General features: G+C 59.3%; 1 protein-coding gene and 1 long non-coding RNA gene across 7 annotated transcripts in view; both read right to left on the bottom strand.

Moving 5' to 3' along the window:
* LOC135973526 (uncharacterized) overlaps window positions 1-14,035 on the bottom strand; it is a 309,693-nt gene that overhangs the window by 176,175 nt on the left and 119,483 nt on the right. The gene's annotated exons all lie outside the window — the stretch shown is intronic.
* Window positions 1-14,035, bottom strand: part of XPNPEP2 (X-prolyl aminopeptidase 2) — a 39,769-nt gene that overhangs the window by 4,519 nt on the left and 21,215 nt on the right. For 5 of the 6 annotated variants that reach the window (XM_042853372.2, XM_005310905.4, XM_065556330.1 and 2 more), the window contains exons 2-17: window positions 13,591-13,664; window positions 12,910-13,020; window positions 10,497-10,560; window positions 9,198-9,302; window positions 8,692-8,778; window positions 8,310-8,456; window positions 7,786-7,887; window positions 7,118-7,199; window positions 6,621-6,816; window positions 5,777-5,866; window positions 5,537-5,646; window positions 4,642-4,719; window positions 4,039-4,110; window positions 3,689-3,749; window positions 3,080-3,149; window positions 81-185 (exon numbers count right to left, since the gene is read on the bottom strand). In XM_042853372.2, coding sequence (XP_042709306.1) covers window positions 81-185; window positions 3,080-3,149; window positions 3,689-3,749; window positions 4,039-4,110; window positions 4,642-4,719; window positions 5,537-5,646; window positions 5,777-5,866; window positions 6,621-6,816; window positions 7,118-7,199; window positions 7,786-7,887; window positions 8,310-8,456; window positions 8,692-8,778; window positions 9,198-9,302; window positions 10,497-10,560; window positions 12,910-13,020; window positions 13,591-13,656 — 1,546 coding nt within the window. In that variant the 5' untranslated portion in view covers window positions 13,657-13,664. The remainder of the gene's footprint in view (window positions 1-80; window positions 186-3,079; window positions 3,150-3,688; window positions 3,750-4,038; window positions 4,111-4,641; window positions 4,720-5,536; window positions 5,647-5,776; window positions 5,867-6,620; window positions 6,817-7,117; window positions 7,200-7,785; window positions 7,888-8,309; window positions 8,457-8,691; window positions 8,779-9,197; window positions 9,303-10,496; window positions 10,561-12,909; window positions 13,021-13,590; window positions 13,665-14,035) is intronic. The other variant, XM_024111685.3, reaches the window with a different exon arrangement.

Genomic DNA, 14,035 nt, shown 5'->3' with positions numbered 1-14,035 from the left:
CAGGGATAGGAGTGAGAGCCAAGAGAGCACAGGCCCTTGTGCTGTTTCCCTTGGGGACAGGCAACCAGCAGAGCACCTACACTCATGGACAGACAGAAAATTGCCAATGCCATGGCCAGTCCCGTGGCCGTAGTTGAGTCCAACCTCCCACAAGGCTCGGCGTGCGAAGGCCTCAACCACTCTCCCTGAAACACAAAAAGCCAAGAAGTCCTGAGAGGAGAAGCCATGCCCATCCCCAGTGTGCCTGCCTGCGTAGCAGAATGCTAAACTATATTATACTGTTCAGCCACTGGGTGTCGCTGTGTGTGTACTACCTTGTTTAAGCTAACCTTAGCCATACCTGGCAGAGCACTAAAGGATCTTACTGTGACCAGGGCTGGTGTGTCTCTCTCTGGGAAGGAAGCTCTGTGGCCAGTCAATAGCTGTACAGAAGCTTGACCTGCTAGTAGCAGCCCTGCTGCTATGTACAGGAAGTACATGACATGGTGTCAGAAGTAAACTAATGCCAGAGAAGAACAAACAGAAGGAAAGATTGCAAACAGAAGGAAAAAAGGAGGAAAGGTTGCAGGATCTCATCCACATGCCATTCTTCAATGCCCCTGAGAACTTCAGCTTTGACAAATGGACAGACTGGAAGCAGTATTTTGGAAGATTTCCAATTGCTACAAATTTATTTATTAATTAATCTTTAATTTACACTGTGGGGAAGCAGACAGAGCATATCTTTAAATCCTTTGACTTTACTGAAGCCAGTCACAAAGATGACGAAGAAAGGGCTCTGGCTATATTTGATGCATACTTTATACCTCAGCAAAATGTGGCTCATGAAAAAGCACATTTTCACCAGAGAATTCAAGGACCAGGGGAAAATGGTGGATGTTTTATAAGAGCTCTGCATGCATAGGCTGAAAACTGTGATTTTGGAACTGCAAAACATGAAAATATCAGAGACAAACTGGTTACGGGGGTAACAGATAAAAATCTTTCATAGCAGCTACAACTGAAGCTGACTAGCTGTAGCTACAGATAACAAAGCACCCTGAACTAGTCAAACAGCAGAACAAAAGGCTGGAGCATCTTCAGAAACCTGAAACTAGTTTAGACACTGGTAACAGACACCTGAGAGCACTAAAAGCCATTATCATAAAACCCCTATCCCAAGAGATGATGCATGTCCAGTCAGAGGCAAAAGATTCAATACATGCACAAAATATGGATAGCACCAAAGCAGTGAAATTGAATATTCATGGCAAGACTATTGACTTTAAAATTGACTCAGGAGCTGAAGTCAGTCATCTCAGAAGGGACTTACAAAACCTGACTAGCCCTGGAGGGATTCGGAACTGCATGGGCCAGTTAGGGTGACCAGACAGCAAATGTGAAAAATCGGGACAGGGGATAGGAGGTAATAGGAGCCTATATAAGAAAAAGACCCAAAAATCGGGACTGTCCCTATAAAATCGGGACATCTGGTCACCCTAGGGCCAGTCCCCCACAGAAACAACTTTCCAAGACAAAAGCTTTGCATTCAGAGTGCACATATGAGCAAAGGACCACAGACCAGCAGCCTTCTCAGCCGCAGCATGGCTGCCAGGATGGGCCTAGTGAAGAAGGTGAAAGAACTCGACTGACTATTTGGTGATATTGGACTTCTGAAAGGGGATCCGGTACAAATAACTTTAAGAGACCATGCTGAACCATATAGTGTACGTACAGATCGCAGGATTCCCATCCCGTTACTTCATAGAGTGGAAATCGAGTTAAAGAGAATAGAGTGGACTGGCATAAGCAAGAAAATCTCTGAACCAACGACATGGTGTGCTCCAGTGGTGCTGGACAGCAGACCAATCAAGGCTCTTTCTGAGCTGCTGCTTGCCTGCTATGCAAACCCCCCAGACATTGCCTGTTATTTTTTAAATCCCCCAGGGACAGAGAAAGGAGAATCAAAAAAGAGGCTGTATCCAGGGAAACCCGGACGTCTGGTAACCTAACTTCTAGCACTGGGTAACTTCCCCCTCAAAGTGAAAGGAGCTACAGTATTCTCCAACCTGAATGCCTCAAGCAGATTCTGGCCAGTTCCTTTAGCCAAAGGAAGTGCTAAACTGACTCCACTGATCACACCCTTTGGGGGACTCTGCTTTCGAATGTTACCTTGTGGGATTCCCAGTGCACCTGAAAGTTTCCAAAGAAAGATGGCAGAACTGCTAACAAACACAACACAAATGGAGGTGTAGGTTTCATGGATGATATTATGGGTCTTCGATAGGAGAACACAACAAATCCTGCAACCAAGGTCTAAGCCTAATCAGTCAGTCTGGACTGAAGCTAAACAAGGAAAAGTGCATTTTCACCTACCCCAAATCAAGATTTTGGGACAGACAATAAACAAAGATGGAATCAGTCCTAGCCCTGAGAAAGTGGAACCAATTCGAGAATAGAATGCACCAACGAATGTACCAGAACTAAGACGAGTACTGGGGATGGTACATTGCCCTGGTCAATACCTACAAGACCCTTCTGCAGAAACAACCCCCCCAATTGAACTGTTAAAGTCCAACACATCTTGACTGTGGGGGCCAAACTAAGAAATTGCCTTTAAAAAGGTAAAAGAAATGATCTCAACAGCTCCAGTTCTCAAGTACTACGATGTGAACAAACTCTCAATGGTCGGTGCAAATGCAAACAAGCTACAGCCTAGGTGGTGTACTATTGCCACAACATGGTTCTGAGCAGAAGCCAGTTGCATTTTGCTCTCTCACTCACAGAAGCAGAAAAATGGCAGGCACAGATTGAAAAGGAGGGCCTGGCAAGAACATGGGCATGTGAGAACTTTCTCAGATCTCTGTGTGGACTGGATTCATTTACACAGGTAACAGACCAAAACCCCCTGGGAAACATCATCCATGGAAAAGACCTGGATCAAGCACCACTGAGATGCCAGGGCTCTTGGGCAGGTTGATCCATTTGAAAAGCCAACTCTGCCCCAGAGCATTGAATCTCAGGTTCTCCCCAGCCTTGTTCTCAGCATGGGGCGCAGCCAGCAATCCCAGGGCAGGGCTGTGCCCAGCTTGGCACCTACCTGATGTTTCGGAGGGGAAGACAAGCCTGGCCAGGTCGATGTTTCCCATCAGCACTCGCGTGTATGCTTCCTGCGTGGGACAGAACGAGTCAGGGGCCACCTGCAGCATTTGTCGTGGCTGCGGTGATAGCAATGCAGGGGGGCAGGGTGTCCATGCAGACCCACAACCCCTCTTCTGCATGGCATCAGAATTGCTCTGCTGGGGGTCCTGGGCCCTATGACTGCTAGCAGCTAATGGAAACTCTCCTCTAGCGAGGTGGTGGGGCCTGTGTTTCTGCAGCAGGGGAAGGTGGGCATGTCCCAGCTGGCGCCATGAAGTCTCAAGGCCCATGGAGTGTGGTGTTACCGCGACTGTGAAGCTCAAGCTGGCTGTGGATTTGAACAGGGTGCTGTCCTGTCCTGCTGCCTCTGGGCCCTCCAGGAGCTGGTGTCTGGGAGCCGAGAGATGGAAAGAGGAGAGGGCCCTCATTACTGACACAGCCAGGGAGTGGGGAGCCCTTGCCATCTCCCCCACCAGAGATGCACATCAGTCCAGGACTGTGGCACACAGTGCCTGGGACCCAACCGCAGGCCAAGGGCAAGGGGTCCACATATGGGCATGCTCAGTACCTTCTGGAAAGGGGTGGGCTCTCCCCAGTGGACAGTCCGGGTTATGTCCGTGGTTCCGTCCCTGCAGCAGAAGGAAAAGTCATAAGCATCCCCAGAAGCCGGGCCATGACCTTGTGAGCCTGGGACTCCCTGCCTGCAGAGCGCTGAGCCGGTCCCTCTGCCAGAGTGCAGAGCAGCTCCTGCCCTTCCTCCTGCCTGCTGTGGGACCAGAAGGGCACAGGGCTGGGCACGCCGTGGGGGAAGACGGCTCAGTGTAACCACCATGGTTTGCCTGTTTCTGGACATGGTTAATGCTGTTCTTGTGGGGACTGAGCTGAGGCAGCACGAACATGAGGCCAGGCCATACTCACAGATATTGTCCTCCGGAGTCCGACAGGTACATTTCATCCATAGACAACTTCCGGCTGCTGACGTTGGATGGACTGAAAGGGAAAACCCCCACAGTAATCAAGAGATTCCACTAACAACTCCAGGGGACACCCCAACAGCTGCCTTGTGTGCATGCTCATGTACACTCACATACGTGCTCACATGCTACAGCGGGCCAGTCCGAGGGCGTGGAGAGACAGATAGAAATGGGAAAGCTCTGCAGGCTGCAGGTCTCCTTCCCCTAAGAATGCCCATCTGTCCAGGTGTGCACCCAGCCCTCCTCACCACAGCATCAGAGCACCCCACTGTGTGGCAGCAGGGCCCCCCACACGCCATGTGTGCAGCGGGGAGCTGAGGGGAGCATGGCATTCAGCTCTGAGAGGGCTGCAGCTGGCTTCCCTCTCTAGGGCAGGGAGCCCCACTACCTGGCCCCAGCTCCTGGGGCAGTTCTGTCTCCTGCCCTGCTGGCTGAAAGATTCCTGGTCCCGTGGGCAGTGGGTGGGGGGAGGTCCCGGTTGTGGAGGGCACCAGGGCCCGTCCCAGTGGCACTGATCCCGTCCATGGAGAGGCTGCTCCATTGGTACCTGTAGTGGGCCAGCGCTGCGTTGAGCCCACTGGCAGAGATGGTCTCGAAGCTGGCGCCCCTGCAGTGCTCCTTCTCTCTGGAAAGGAGAAAGGATCCCAGGAATGCGGGAGGGATGAGACAGTGCAACCAGGCCTCTGGGGGCGAGGAGGGGGCTGTGTGGCTGCCTCCAGGGACTGGGAGGGCAGGGGGCATGGCTGGGCCCTACAGACCCAGGAGGGGCCAGATCAAGCCCTGGGGAGGGTGCAGCTGGAGTGTGAGGAAGGGTAATCTAGTTGGGCCCTGGCACTTGGTTCTCTGGGCTCCCTCTCCCCCCCACCCCCGCCCGCCCCCAAGCCATGCATTCCTTCTTCCTCTTGGTTCCCGGCCTGGGGGTGGTCTGGGGAAGGGAGGGCAAGGCAGGCTGGGGCTCGCCCTGGCCATCTCCCCCCAACACATCTCTCCTGGGGCCTGCTCTCCCCTCAGGTGGTGTACAGCTGCCAGGAAATGGAAGGGTGATCAGCCTATTTCTTCCAGCACTCAGCTCTACGACACCATCAGACTTCAACATCCCCTCACCACTAGGGGGCGCTGTTGGCCTATATAAACCTGGCCAGTGGAATGCTGGCCATGGGCACCCTAATGCCTGCCCTCCATGCGGCACTGCCCCAACAGGGCACAGGGGTCTGTAGGAGTCCCTGTGCGGTCGTGGCCATGCCCTGCTCACCGTGGGGGGCACCAACACAGAGCAACTCCCTCCCTGGTCACTAAGGGCTCGTGCGGAGTGTGGGCCCCAGAGCCAGATCCTGCCGCATGGGCCCATCTCCCATGAGGTCTGTGGCCCAGTCAATGTCCCATAGGGGCGGGAGTGGGAATTGCCAAGCTGGAGCCCGGGCAAGGGTCACGCTTGTACTGACCTTCGTAGCTTGTCCACATACCGAGCGCCGGAGAATTCATCCACCAACCCCTTGGGAACGTTCTTCTCCAGCCAGAGCAGGTACTGGATCACGGCCACGGCGTCCCGCACCTGGGGGCGACCCGCCGGGAGCCTGATTCTCCCAGGTGAGAGAAGCACCAGGCCCTTTCCCATGCCAGCCAGTCCTCACCCCCAGGCCAGCCCCTCTGCAGAGTGAGAGCCAGCTCCTGCCAGCACTTACATGGGCTGCTCTCAGCAGCGTCTGCTCCTTGGCATTCTTCACTGCCTTGGTCGTCATCACGGGGGAGTAGCTGCTTTCCACCAGCTTGTCCTGCAATGGGCAGGATGGGCCAGGTGTCAGCTGGCCAGAGGAACGAGGCTTGCCAGCCATGCTGCCCCTGAGTGCCCTGTGCATGCTGGGAGCAGGGGGACGGCTATTCCCCCGAGCTGCTGGCACACAGCAGCACAGCTAGAGCCTGTGGCGGCTCCAGGCCCTGTACGTACCACCTGGCAGAAGAACTGGCTGGTTTCTGGGGGGGCAGTGGATTGCGAGTCACACACCTGGGGCCTCTCACCCGCCCCACACACACACACCCAGGGCCTCTCAACCCCCTCCCCTCACACACCCGGGGCCTCTCATCCCCCGCCCCCCCCCACACACACCCAGGGCCTCTCAACCCCCTTCCTCTTACATACCCAAGGCTTCTCAACCCCCTCCCCTCACACACCCAGGGTCTCTCAACCCCCTTCCCCTTGCACACACGGGGCCTCTCACCCCCTTCCCTTCGCACACCTGGGGCCTCTCACCCCCTCCCCTCACACACGGGGGCCTCTCACCCCCACTTCCCTCGTATACCTGAAACTTAACCCCCCTCCCCTTGCACACGCAGGCACATCACTGCTGTCCCCTCCTTGCATGCCAGCTCCTTACATGGGTAATGCTACCCCTGGTGCCCCTCACACAGGCAGATTTGCCAAAGCCACACCTAGCCCTGGGCTGGCTCGGCCTGTCCTGCAGACGCGGAAGAGAGGAGGTGGCAAAGGCCTAGCCCCTTGGTACCGGGAGAGCTGGGGCCAGCGCTCACCTGGGGGATCACTCCGTAGAGCCCATAGGTCGTGTATTCCGTCCCGATCCAGACCCGGACGTCTCCCTGGGCATAGGCCTGCACGCTGGCTTGCACCTGGTCATACTCCTCCACCTGCACGCACAAGGGCCCCGGGCACTGTGCGCTCAAGGACTGCAGCGCCTCCGTGCTCAAGCGGTTCCTGTCCACAAACAGACTGGGGGGAAGGAGCTCAGCTCAGCTAGGCTCAGCTGCGGCCCCCACCACTGTCCAGATTGGGGATGTGGGCCAGTCCTTGGAGGATTCACGGGCTCAGAGGGGATGGGGCAGCTAGTACGGTCCCTGGGGGACGTGCTGGGGCTCAGAGGAGCTGGGGGAGCCAGCCTGATCCCTGGGGGACACTCTGGGTCTCAGAGGGGCTGGGGGGCCAGTAACGAGGGATGTGCTGGGGCTCAGAGGGGCTGGGAGAGCCAGCCCAGGCCCCACGGGATGTGTGGGGATGGGGAACTGCTCTGTACCTGATGTCTGATGTGGTCAGCAGTGCGTAGGAGAAGAAGACAGGGTTGTACGAGATGTCATCTCCTCGGAGATTGAAGAGCCCTGTAGGAACAAAGGTGTTATAGACCCTTCCTTGCACACCAGGTTGCCTACCCTGCCCTGGCCTAGCGTCGCTCCCCGCTGGGTTCCTGGGACAGTGCTGGCAGAGGGTATGGGCACGAAGTGACACTAGAGTGGTGCCATCGGTCAGGACCAGCACAAGGGGCGCGGATCTCACCCCTGTAACATTGAACAGCCAGGCCAGGCAGGCAATCTCGGCTTGCTGCGGGATGCCCAGCAGGGAAGCTGCTCTGAGTGGTGCTGAGGGCATTGGAGCAGTGTTGAGGGGCTGGGAGGGTCTGAGGGGTGTTGGGGGCAGTGGGGGGCTGTTGGGGGGCTGGGAGGATCTGAGGGGTGTTGAGGGCACTGGGGGGCTGTTGGGGGGCTGGGAGGGTCTGAGTGGTGCTAAGAGCCCTGGGGGGACTGTTGGGTGCTGGGAGTGGCTGAGGGTTGCTGAAGGCACTGGGGGGCTGTTGGGGGGCTGAGCGGGTCTGAGTGGCGCTGAGAGCAGTGGGGGACTGTTGGGGGGCTGGGAGGGTATGAGGAGTGCTGAGGGCAGTGGGGGGCGTTGGGGGGCTGCAGCGCTTACAGGCCGTCTCCTCCAGAGCTGACAGCACCACGGCTGTGGGACTCCTGGAGTGCTTCTCCATCTGGCTCCGGATCCCGGACACTTTCTCCTGCCAGGTGCTGCCTGAAAGGACAGTGGGGGTCAGGCATGCGAGTCAGGTACATGCAGGGCCCCCTTGTGAGCCCCTGGCCCATCCCTGCCGGGCTGGAGGGCATTCGTTCCTCCAAAGCTCTCTCTGTAGCCTCCCATAAATGCTGTGCCCTCAGCGAACAAGCCAAGGACATCCCTGCCTGACCCAGCCCAGCCAGACTCTTCCAGGGGAGCCCAAAACATCTGGAGACCTCCGGGGAGCACAGGCACCTCCCTGGGGCCAGCTGTGTGCGTGGCACTCAGACTTCTACCCTCCATCAGCATGAACAGGTACACCCTGCTGACATCCCGGCATGCCCGGTAGCACACAGGTGATCACTCCCCAGGGTCACCAGCAGGGGGCGCCAGAGAATGGGCTCACGTGCCACGCCCACCCGCAGGGAGCGAGTACCGACCTGTGAAGGTCTCTGGCAGGAGGTAGATCTTGCTGGTGGGCGAAGGAGGCCGCTGCGTGCCCCACACCAGGTCCACAAGGTTGTCCTCGATGGGAACCAGGGTCCTGCTGGAACCCTGCAGAACGTGGGCGTAACTGTTCCAGAGATCTGAAAAGGGATGCTTCTGTCAGTTAGGCTCTGAGATATGGTCAGTCTGCTGCGCCCTCCCCAGGCACTGCTCCGGCCAAGGCTTCAGGGGTGAGAGCCAGGGCAATGGGAGCTGGGCTGCAGTATCAGGCCCTCCACCCCCTGTCCTAGGCCTTAGGGGCAGGTACTGTGGAATGGGAGAATGGATGCTTGGCTCCTCAGGGCAGGTAGGAGATGCAGGGAGCAGGGGCGATACCAATGGAGAAGAGGAAGGGATCCAGTCCAATGTTCTCGCCAGCGGGAATCTCCTGGAGCAGCCACTCGCCGATGGAATCAGTCCAGACTGCAAGACAGGGCACAGCATAGTGGCACGCGGGTTCTGGGGGTGAGGGGAGATGGGCAGGCAGGGAAGAGAGAGCAGGGCCAGGCGTGGGGGCAGGTGGCATACCTGGAGAAAGGCTCACAGGTCCATAGCTGCTGGGCTGCCAACCTGGCTCTGCCAGGAGCCCAGGGCTCTGAGTCACTGCTAGACTGGCAGCCTCATGGTACCAGAGGCTGCTGTGTGCCAGGCCGGGTTTGCCCGCAGCTGTGGAGACCAGGGCTCCCCAGTGAGAGGCTGGGACTCCCCAGCACTAGGCACTCATGGCAGCGGCAGGGCACAGAAAGGCTGCTGAGGCCCTGAGACTGAGGGCGGTTCTGGGACTGGAGTGGGCAGCAGAGGTCGGGCTTGGCACAATCTCCCTGCCCATCGTAGCTACTGACCTATCTTCTGTAGCTCCCAGTTGCAGTCCATCTGGCGCTCAGCCTGGGTCCAGTACCGACTGTCTGTCCACAGAGCCGCCTTCTTTGTTGTCACTACCCCTGTCCCTGAGACGGGAGAGGAGAAGGCTCATTAGCCCGGCCTTTGCAGACACCAGTGGTGCCAGTCAGGGGTGCTGTGGGGAGGGAATGCCCCTCCCAAGGGGGTTGAGGGAGGACCTAGTGGGCGCCCTGTTATGGGGGTGGGGCCCGGAATTTGCTCCCCCAAGGAGTCTGTGAATTGGTGCCACTGGCAGGCACGACTCACTGCCCCTTCCCTCCCAGAGGGGTTCTTGTCAGGACAGTTGCTGGGGGCGGGCGACTCAAGCAGGGACCCGTTAGCCCCAGTGCCTAGTGCTTCACTTGCCCTCTTGCTAATGCAGGGAGGGGCTTGCGTGGCACTGCACGCTGGCCTGTTCTGCAGCTTCGCACAGAACAAATGACCCATCTTCCCAGCCTGCCTCTGCGGCGATGGCAGTGGGCAGCAGGATGGTGCCATATGCCAAGAGCTGGCGGGCGCAGATCGCAGACCCATAGCCCTGGAAGGGACCTCAAGGGGTCATCTACCCCACCCCGCTGCGTGGGCTTCCCCTTGCTGGGACTCCCACCTGCCTCCAGGGCAATAGGGACATGGGAAGCACCCATGTTCTCACCGGCCCCCCAGGGCTCCTTGCCCCGCGCCAGCACATGCCCCCCTCACAGTGAGTGATGCTGTAACCTCAGTGCAGTGAGCCTGACAGGGGAGCCTGTTCCCGCGGTTCTGCCTGCTGCCCATCAGTGCCCGTCCTCAGCCCCCTTTCTCCTCCAGATACCGCCCAGACAGGTGGCAGCAAGACAGCTGGTTCCAGGAGGCCCCCATAGCCTCAGCAGTGCATGGGCTGGCTTCCCCTCGGCAGCTCGGAGCCCCTCTCTGGCTAACAAGGAGTGCAAGGGATGGCCGACCCAGGGTCTGTATGCTACGGAGGGGGCAGGTCTGTCCAGAGCTAGGTCTCAACCACCCCTACCCTGGCTGGGACGCAGTCAGCTGGAGAGCTTGGGGCCTGGTTACTTTGTGGCCTGGGCATGGAAATGGTCCCCTGCAGGTCAGGGAGAGAGCACACAGGTAGAGGCGCCTTGTTCGGAGGGGGAGCTGTGAGGGGATGGGCCCACCAGGGACATAATGAGGGTGCAGCTTGGCTAGAGGGCCCTTGGGGTAGGGGGATCCACAAATGGGGGGCGGGGAAGGTGAACGGGAACTCAGACAGGCTGTGGAGACGCGCTCACCTGCAGATCCCGTGAAGCCACTAATCCACGCCAGCCGTGCATCCCGCTCAGCAATGTACTCGCTCTGGGACACAGAGAGACATGCCATGACAGCGCATGCCTGCCCCCTCCCCCCTGCAGAGACATGCCATCACAGCGCACGCCTACCCCCCACGCAGAGACACGCCATCCCAGTGCACGCCTGCTGCTGCACTCAGAGACACACCATCAGGGCGCACGCCTGCCCCCCCCCGTGATGTAGTGGGGATTTTCCCTTGTTAATGTTGTATGTGAACCTAAGTGAGTCTTACTGTTGTGCATGAATGCTGTGTGTGCCTCAGTTTCCCTGTGTATTGCACCAATGTCTAGGTCAGAGGTGGGCAAAGTACGGCCCGCGGGCCACGTCCGGCCCGCGGGACCGTCCTGCCTGGCTCCTGAGCTCCTAGCCGGGGAGGCTCGCCCCCGGCCTCTCCCCTGCTGTTCCCCCCTCCCCTGCAGCCTCAGCTCACTGTGCCGCCGGGCAGCTCAGCACCGCGGGGGTGGGGGCAGGGGAGAGCAGGGAGGGAGGCTCACCCACAGCCTCAGGGGAGCAGGCGGGAGGTGTGGGCGGCAGGAGTGCAGCGAACGCGGGTGGAGGACTCAGGAGGAGCACTGGGCGGCCATGCAGCTGGCCGGAGAGAAGCAGTGCGGCTGCCCCTGCTCCTCCTGAGTCCTCCGCCCATGTTTGCAGAGCCACATTCTGAAAGGGGCTGGGGGTGTGAGTTTGGACAGGGGGTGGGGTCCCAGGGGGGCGGTTAGGGGCAGGAGGTCCCAGGAGGGGGCGGTCAGGGGACAGGGAAGGGGGGCAGTTAGGGGCAGGGGGTCCCAGGAGATGGCGGTCAGGGGACAGGGCGGGGGGGTTAGATAGGGGGTGGGAGTCCCGGGGGGCCTGTCGGGGGCGGGGATGTGGATAGGGGTCAGGGAGGCAGTCAGGGAACTGGGAACAGCGAGGTTGGATAGGGGAGGCGGTTAGGGGCGGGGGGTCCTGGGAGGGGGCAGTCATGGGACAAGGAGCAGGGGGGTTGGATGGGTTGGGGGTTCTGAGGGGGGCAGTCAGGGGGCAGGAAGTGGGAGGGGGCGGATAGGGGGTGGGGGCCAGGCTGTTTGGGGAGGCACAGCCTTCCCTACCCGGTCCTCAATACTGTTTCACAACCCCGATGTGGCCCTCAGGTCAAAAAGTTTGCCCACCCCTGGTCTAGGTGGTGGGAATAAGGGTGTGTGTGACTTTTGCGGGGGCTGCTCCGGTTGCCTGCACGGATGCAATGGCTGCCCTTCGTAACCTGAGACCCACGCGGGGGGGAGGGGAGGGCGGGGACTCTTGGCCCAGGAAGCAAAACAAAGGCCATAGGCGGAGCAACGGGCAGGGCAGGGGCCAGGCAGCTGGAAGCAAGTCAGTCACTGATTTCTGTGCTAACAAATTCTGTCCTACGCTGTGTTCCTGTCGACTAATAAACCTTCTGTTTTACGCTGGCTGAGAGTTACTGCTGACTGCGGAGTTGGGGGTGCAGGGCCCTCTGGCTTCCCCAGGAGCCCTGCTCGGGTGGACTCGCTGCAGGAAGCACACGGTGTGGAAGGGGATGCTGGAAGCTTCGAGGTCAGACCCAGGAAGGTCAAAGCTGTGTAAGCTTCTTGCCCTGGCGAAAAGAAGGCTCCCCCAGAGTCCTGGCTGGCTTCCTATGGAGTAGTTCCAGAGCATCACCCCGGTGACTCCATGACACCCCCTTGCAGAGACACCTCAGGACAGTGCACACCTGCCCCCATGCCCCACGCAGAGACACCCCAGCACAGCGCACGCTGCCCCCACCCCCACGCAGAGACACCCCAGCACAGCGCACGCCTGCCCCCACCCCCCACGCAGAGACACCCCAGCACAGCGCACGTCTGCCCCCCACCACGGACACACCATCACAGCACACACCTGCTCCCCCGAGACACCCCACACAACACACGCCTCCCCCCCCCACAGCCACCCCAGCACAGCACATGCCACCCCACCCCCCACTCCTCCAACACCCCAGCACAGCGCTGCTGCCCAGGGACCAGTGCACTGAACAGCCCGTACACTGGCAGACACCAGCTGACCAGTGGGACTCTGTCCTACAGCCCCTCTCCCCAGCAAGGCTCAAGGCCCTGGGGGGCAGAGGCAGTGCACCAAGGGGAACAGGATCCAGGCAGGGGAAAGGGGCAGAAGTTTGGGCCAGAAGCGCTGGGCCAAACAGCTGCACTCCCAGGGACAGGCAACGAGGGCCTGAGCCGCAGGCAGGCAGGCACTGTGCAAAGGTGCCCATTCCTGATCAGGGTACAGCAAGTGCTGGGGCCCCTGCCCCGGGGCATGGAGGGTGGGGTAGATCCTAAGGCGGGACAGAGACCCAGAGACTGGCAGCCTGAGCCTTACCATGTGTGCATCGGTGGCTGGGACGATGTAGGCACTGATGTTGTAGAACTGCATGCGCTGGCGCAGGGCATTCAGCTGTGCGCTTGTGTCTGTCACCGTGGGGGGCAGGAACTGAGGTCACAGAGAAACAAACTAATGAGGGGCCGATCCCCAGGGCAGCCCTCCGCCCTTCTGGCCTTCCGCGGGGGCCCTGCGCTGCCAGCATGGAGAGCCGGAATAGCGGGGACGTGCAGCTATACTGAGCACTCTGCTCCCGTGTGCTGCCAGGCAGCGCAGCATGTCAGTGAAACCACCCAAGGGCTGGCTGGCTGCTCCCTGGGGCCCATAACAGAGTGCCCTGGCAGCATGTGGACCCTCTGATGTGGATTGCCTGCACTCGGGGCTCTGGGGCTCAGAGCTGAGCACAGAACAGGACAGAGACAGTCTTCAGAAAGGCAGGGAGGCGCCCCTGTGTTGTGGGGGGCTCGGCTGAGGCTCCTCCCACCAGCCCCTTCTTCTCAGGCGCCAGCTGGCTGCCCTTTGGCTATGCTGCCAGGGCATGTGGATCCCTCGACTGGCACTGAGAAGCAGGGAGAAGGCTGGAGGCTGAGAAGGGCAGAGAGGAGGGAGAAGGTCTGGGCCCGAGAGAATCTGGCTAGTGGGGGGTGCAGACAGGCCTGCCCTTACGGGGGAAGATCTTACTGGAGGGGATGTGGTGCAGTTTCTGATGTCACTTGTGGCAGAGCTGCTTTGCTTCGGCCATCCCATGGCACAGCCTAGGAGCAAGGGACAAAACCACGTCAGCAGCTGCTAGGATGCGCTCCCCTCCCCAAATCACTGAAATCCCTCCTCCTCATTCCCTGCCATGTGTTGAGGTGCCCCTCAAGCCCCGGCACCGTGAGCCCAGACCTCCCTTCCTCTGCAGAGCATGGCAGCTCAGCAGGCCATGCAGAGACAAGGAAGATGCCAGTGCTCTAGCAGTGGGCTTGTGGGGCCCAGAGCCAAGAATCAGGGCCTATCTCCATGTCACACTAGTACGCAGCAAAGAGCCTGATTGTGAGAAAGACTTCCCTCAGCCTGGAGACAGTACAAAGCCCATGCTGCAAACGCTGGTGATAGCTGATGCCTTTCCTAAAGCTCCAGCTCC

Source organism: Chrysemys picta, chromosome 9, assembly GCF_011386835.1.
Source record: "Chrysemys picta bellii isolate R12L10 chromosome 9, ASM1138683v2, whole genome shotgun sequence".
NCBI classification, from domain to species: Eukaryota; Metazoa; Chordata; order Testudines; family Emydidae; genus Chrysemys; species Chrysemys picta.
The sequence above is the reverse complement of the archived record's forward strand: the minus strand, read 5'-3'. Positions and strand labels throughout refer to the sequence as shown.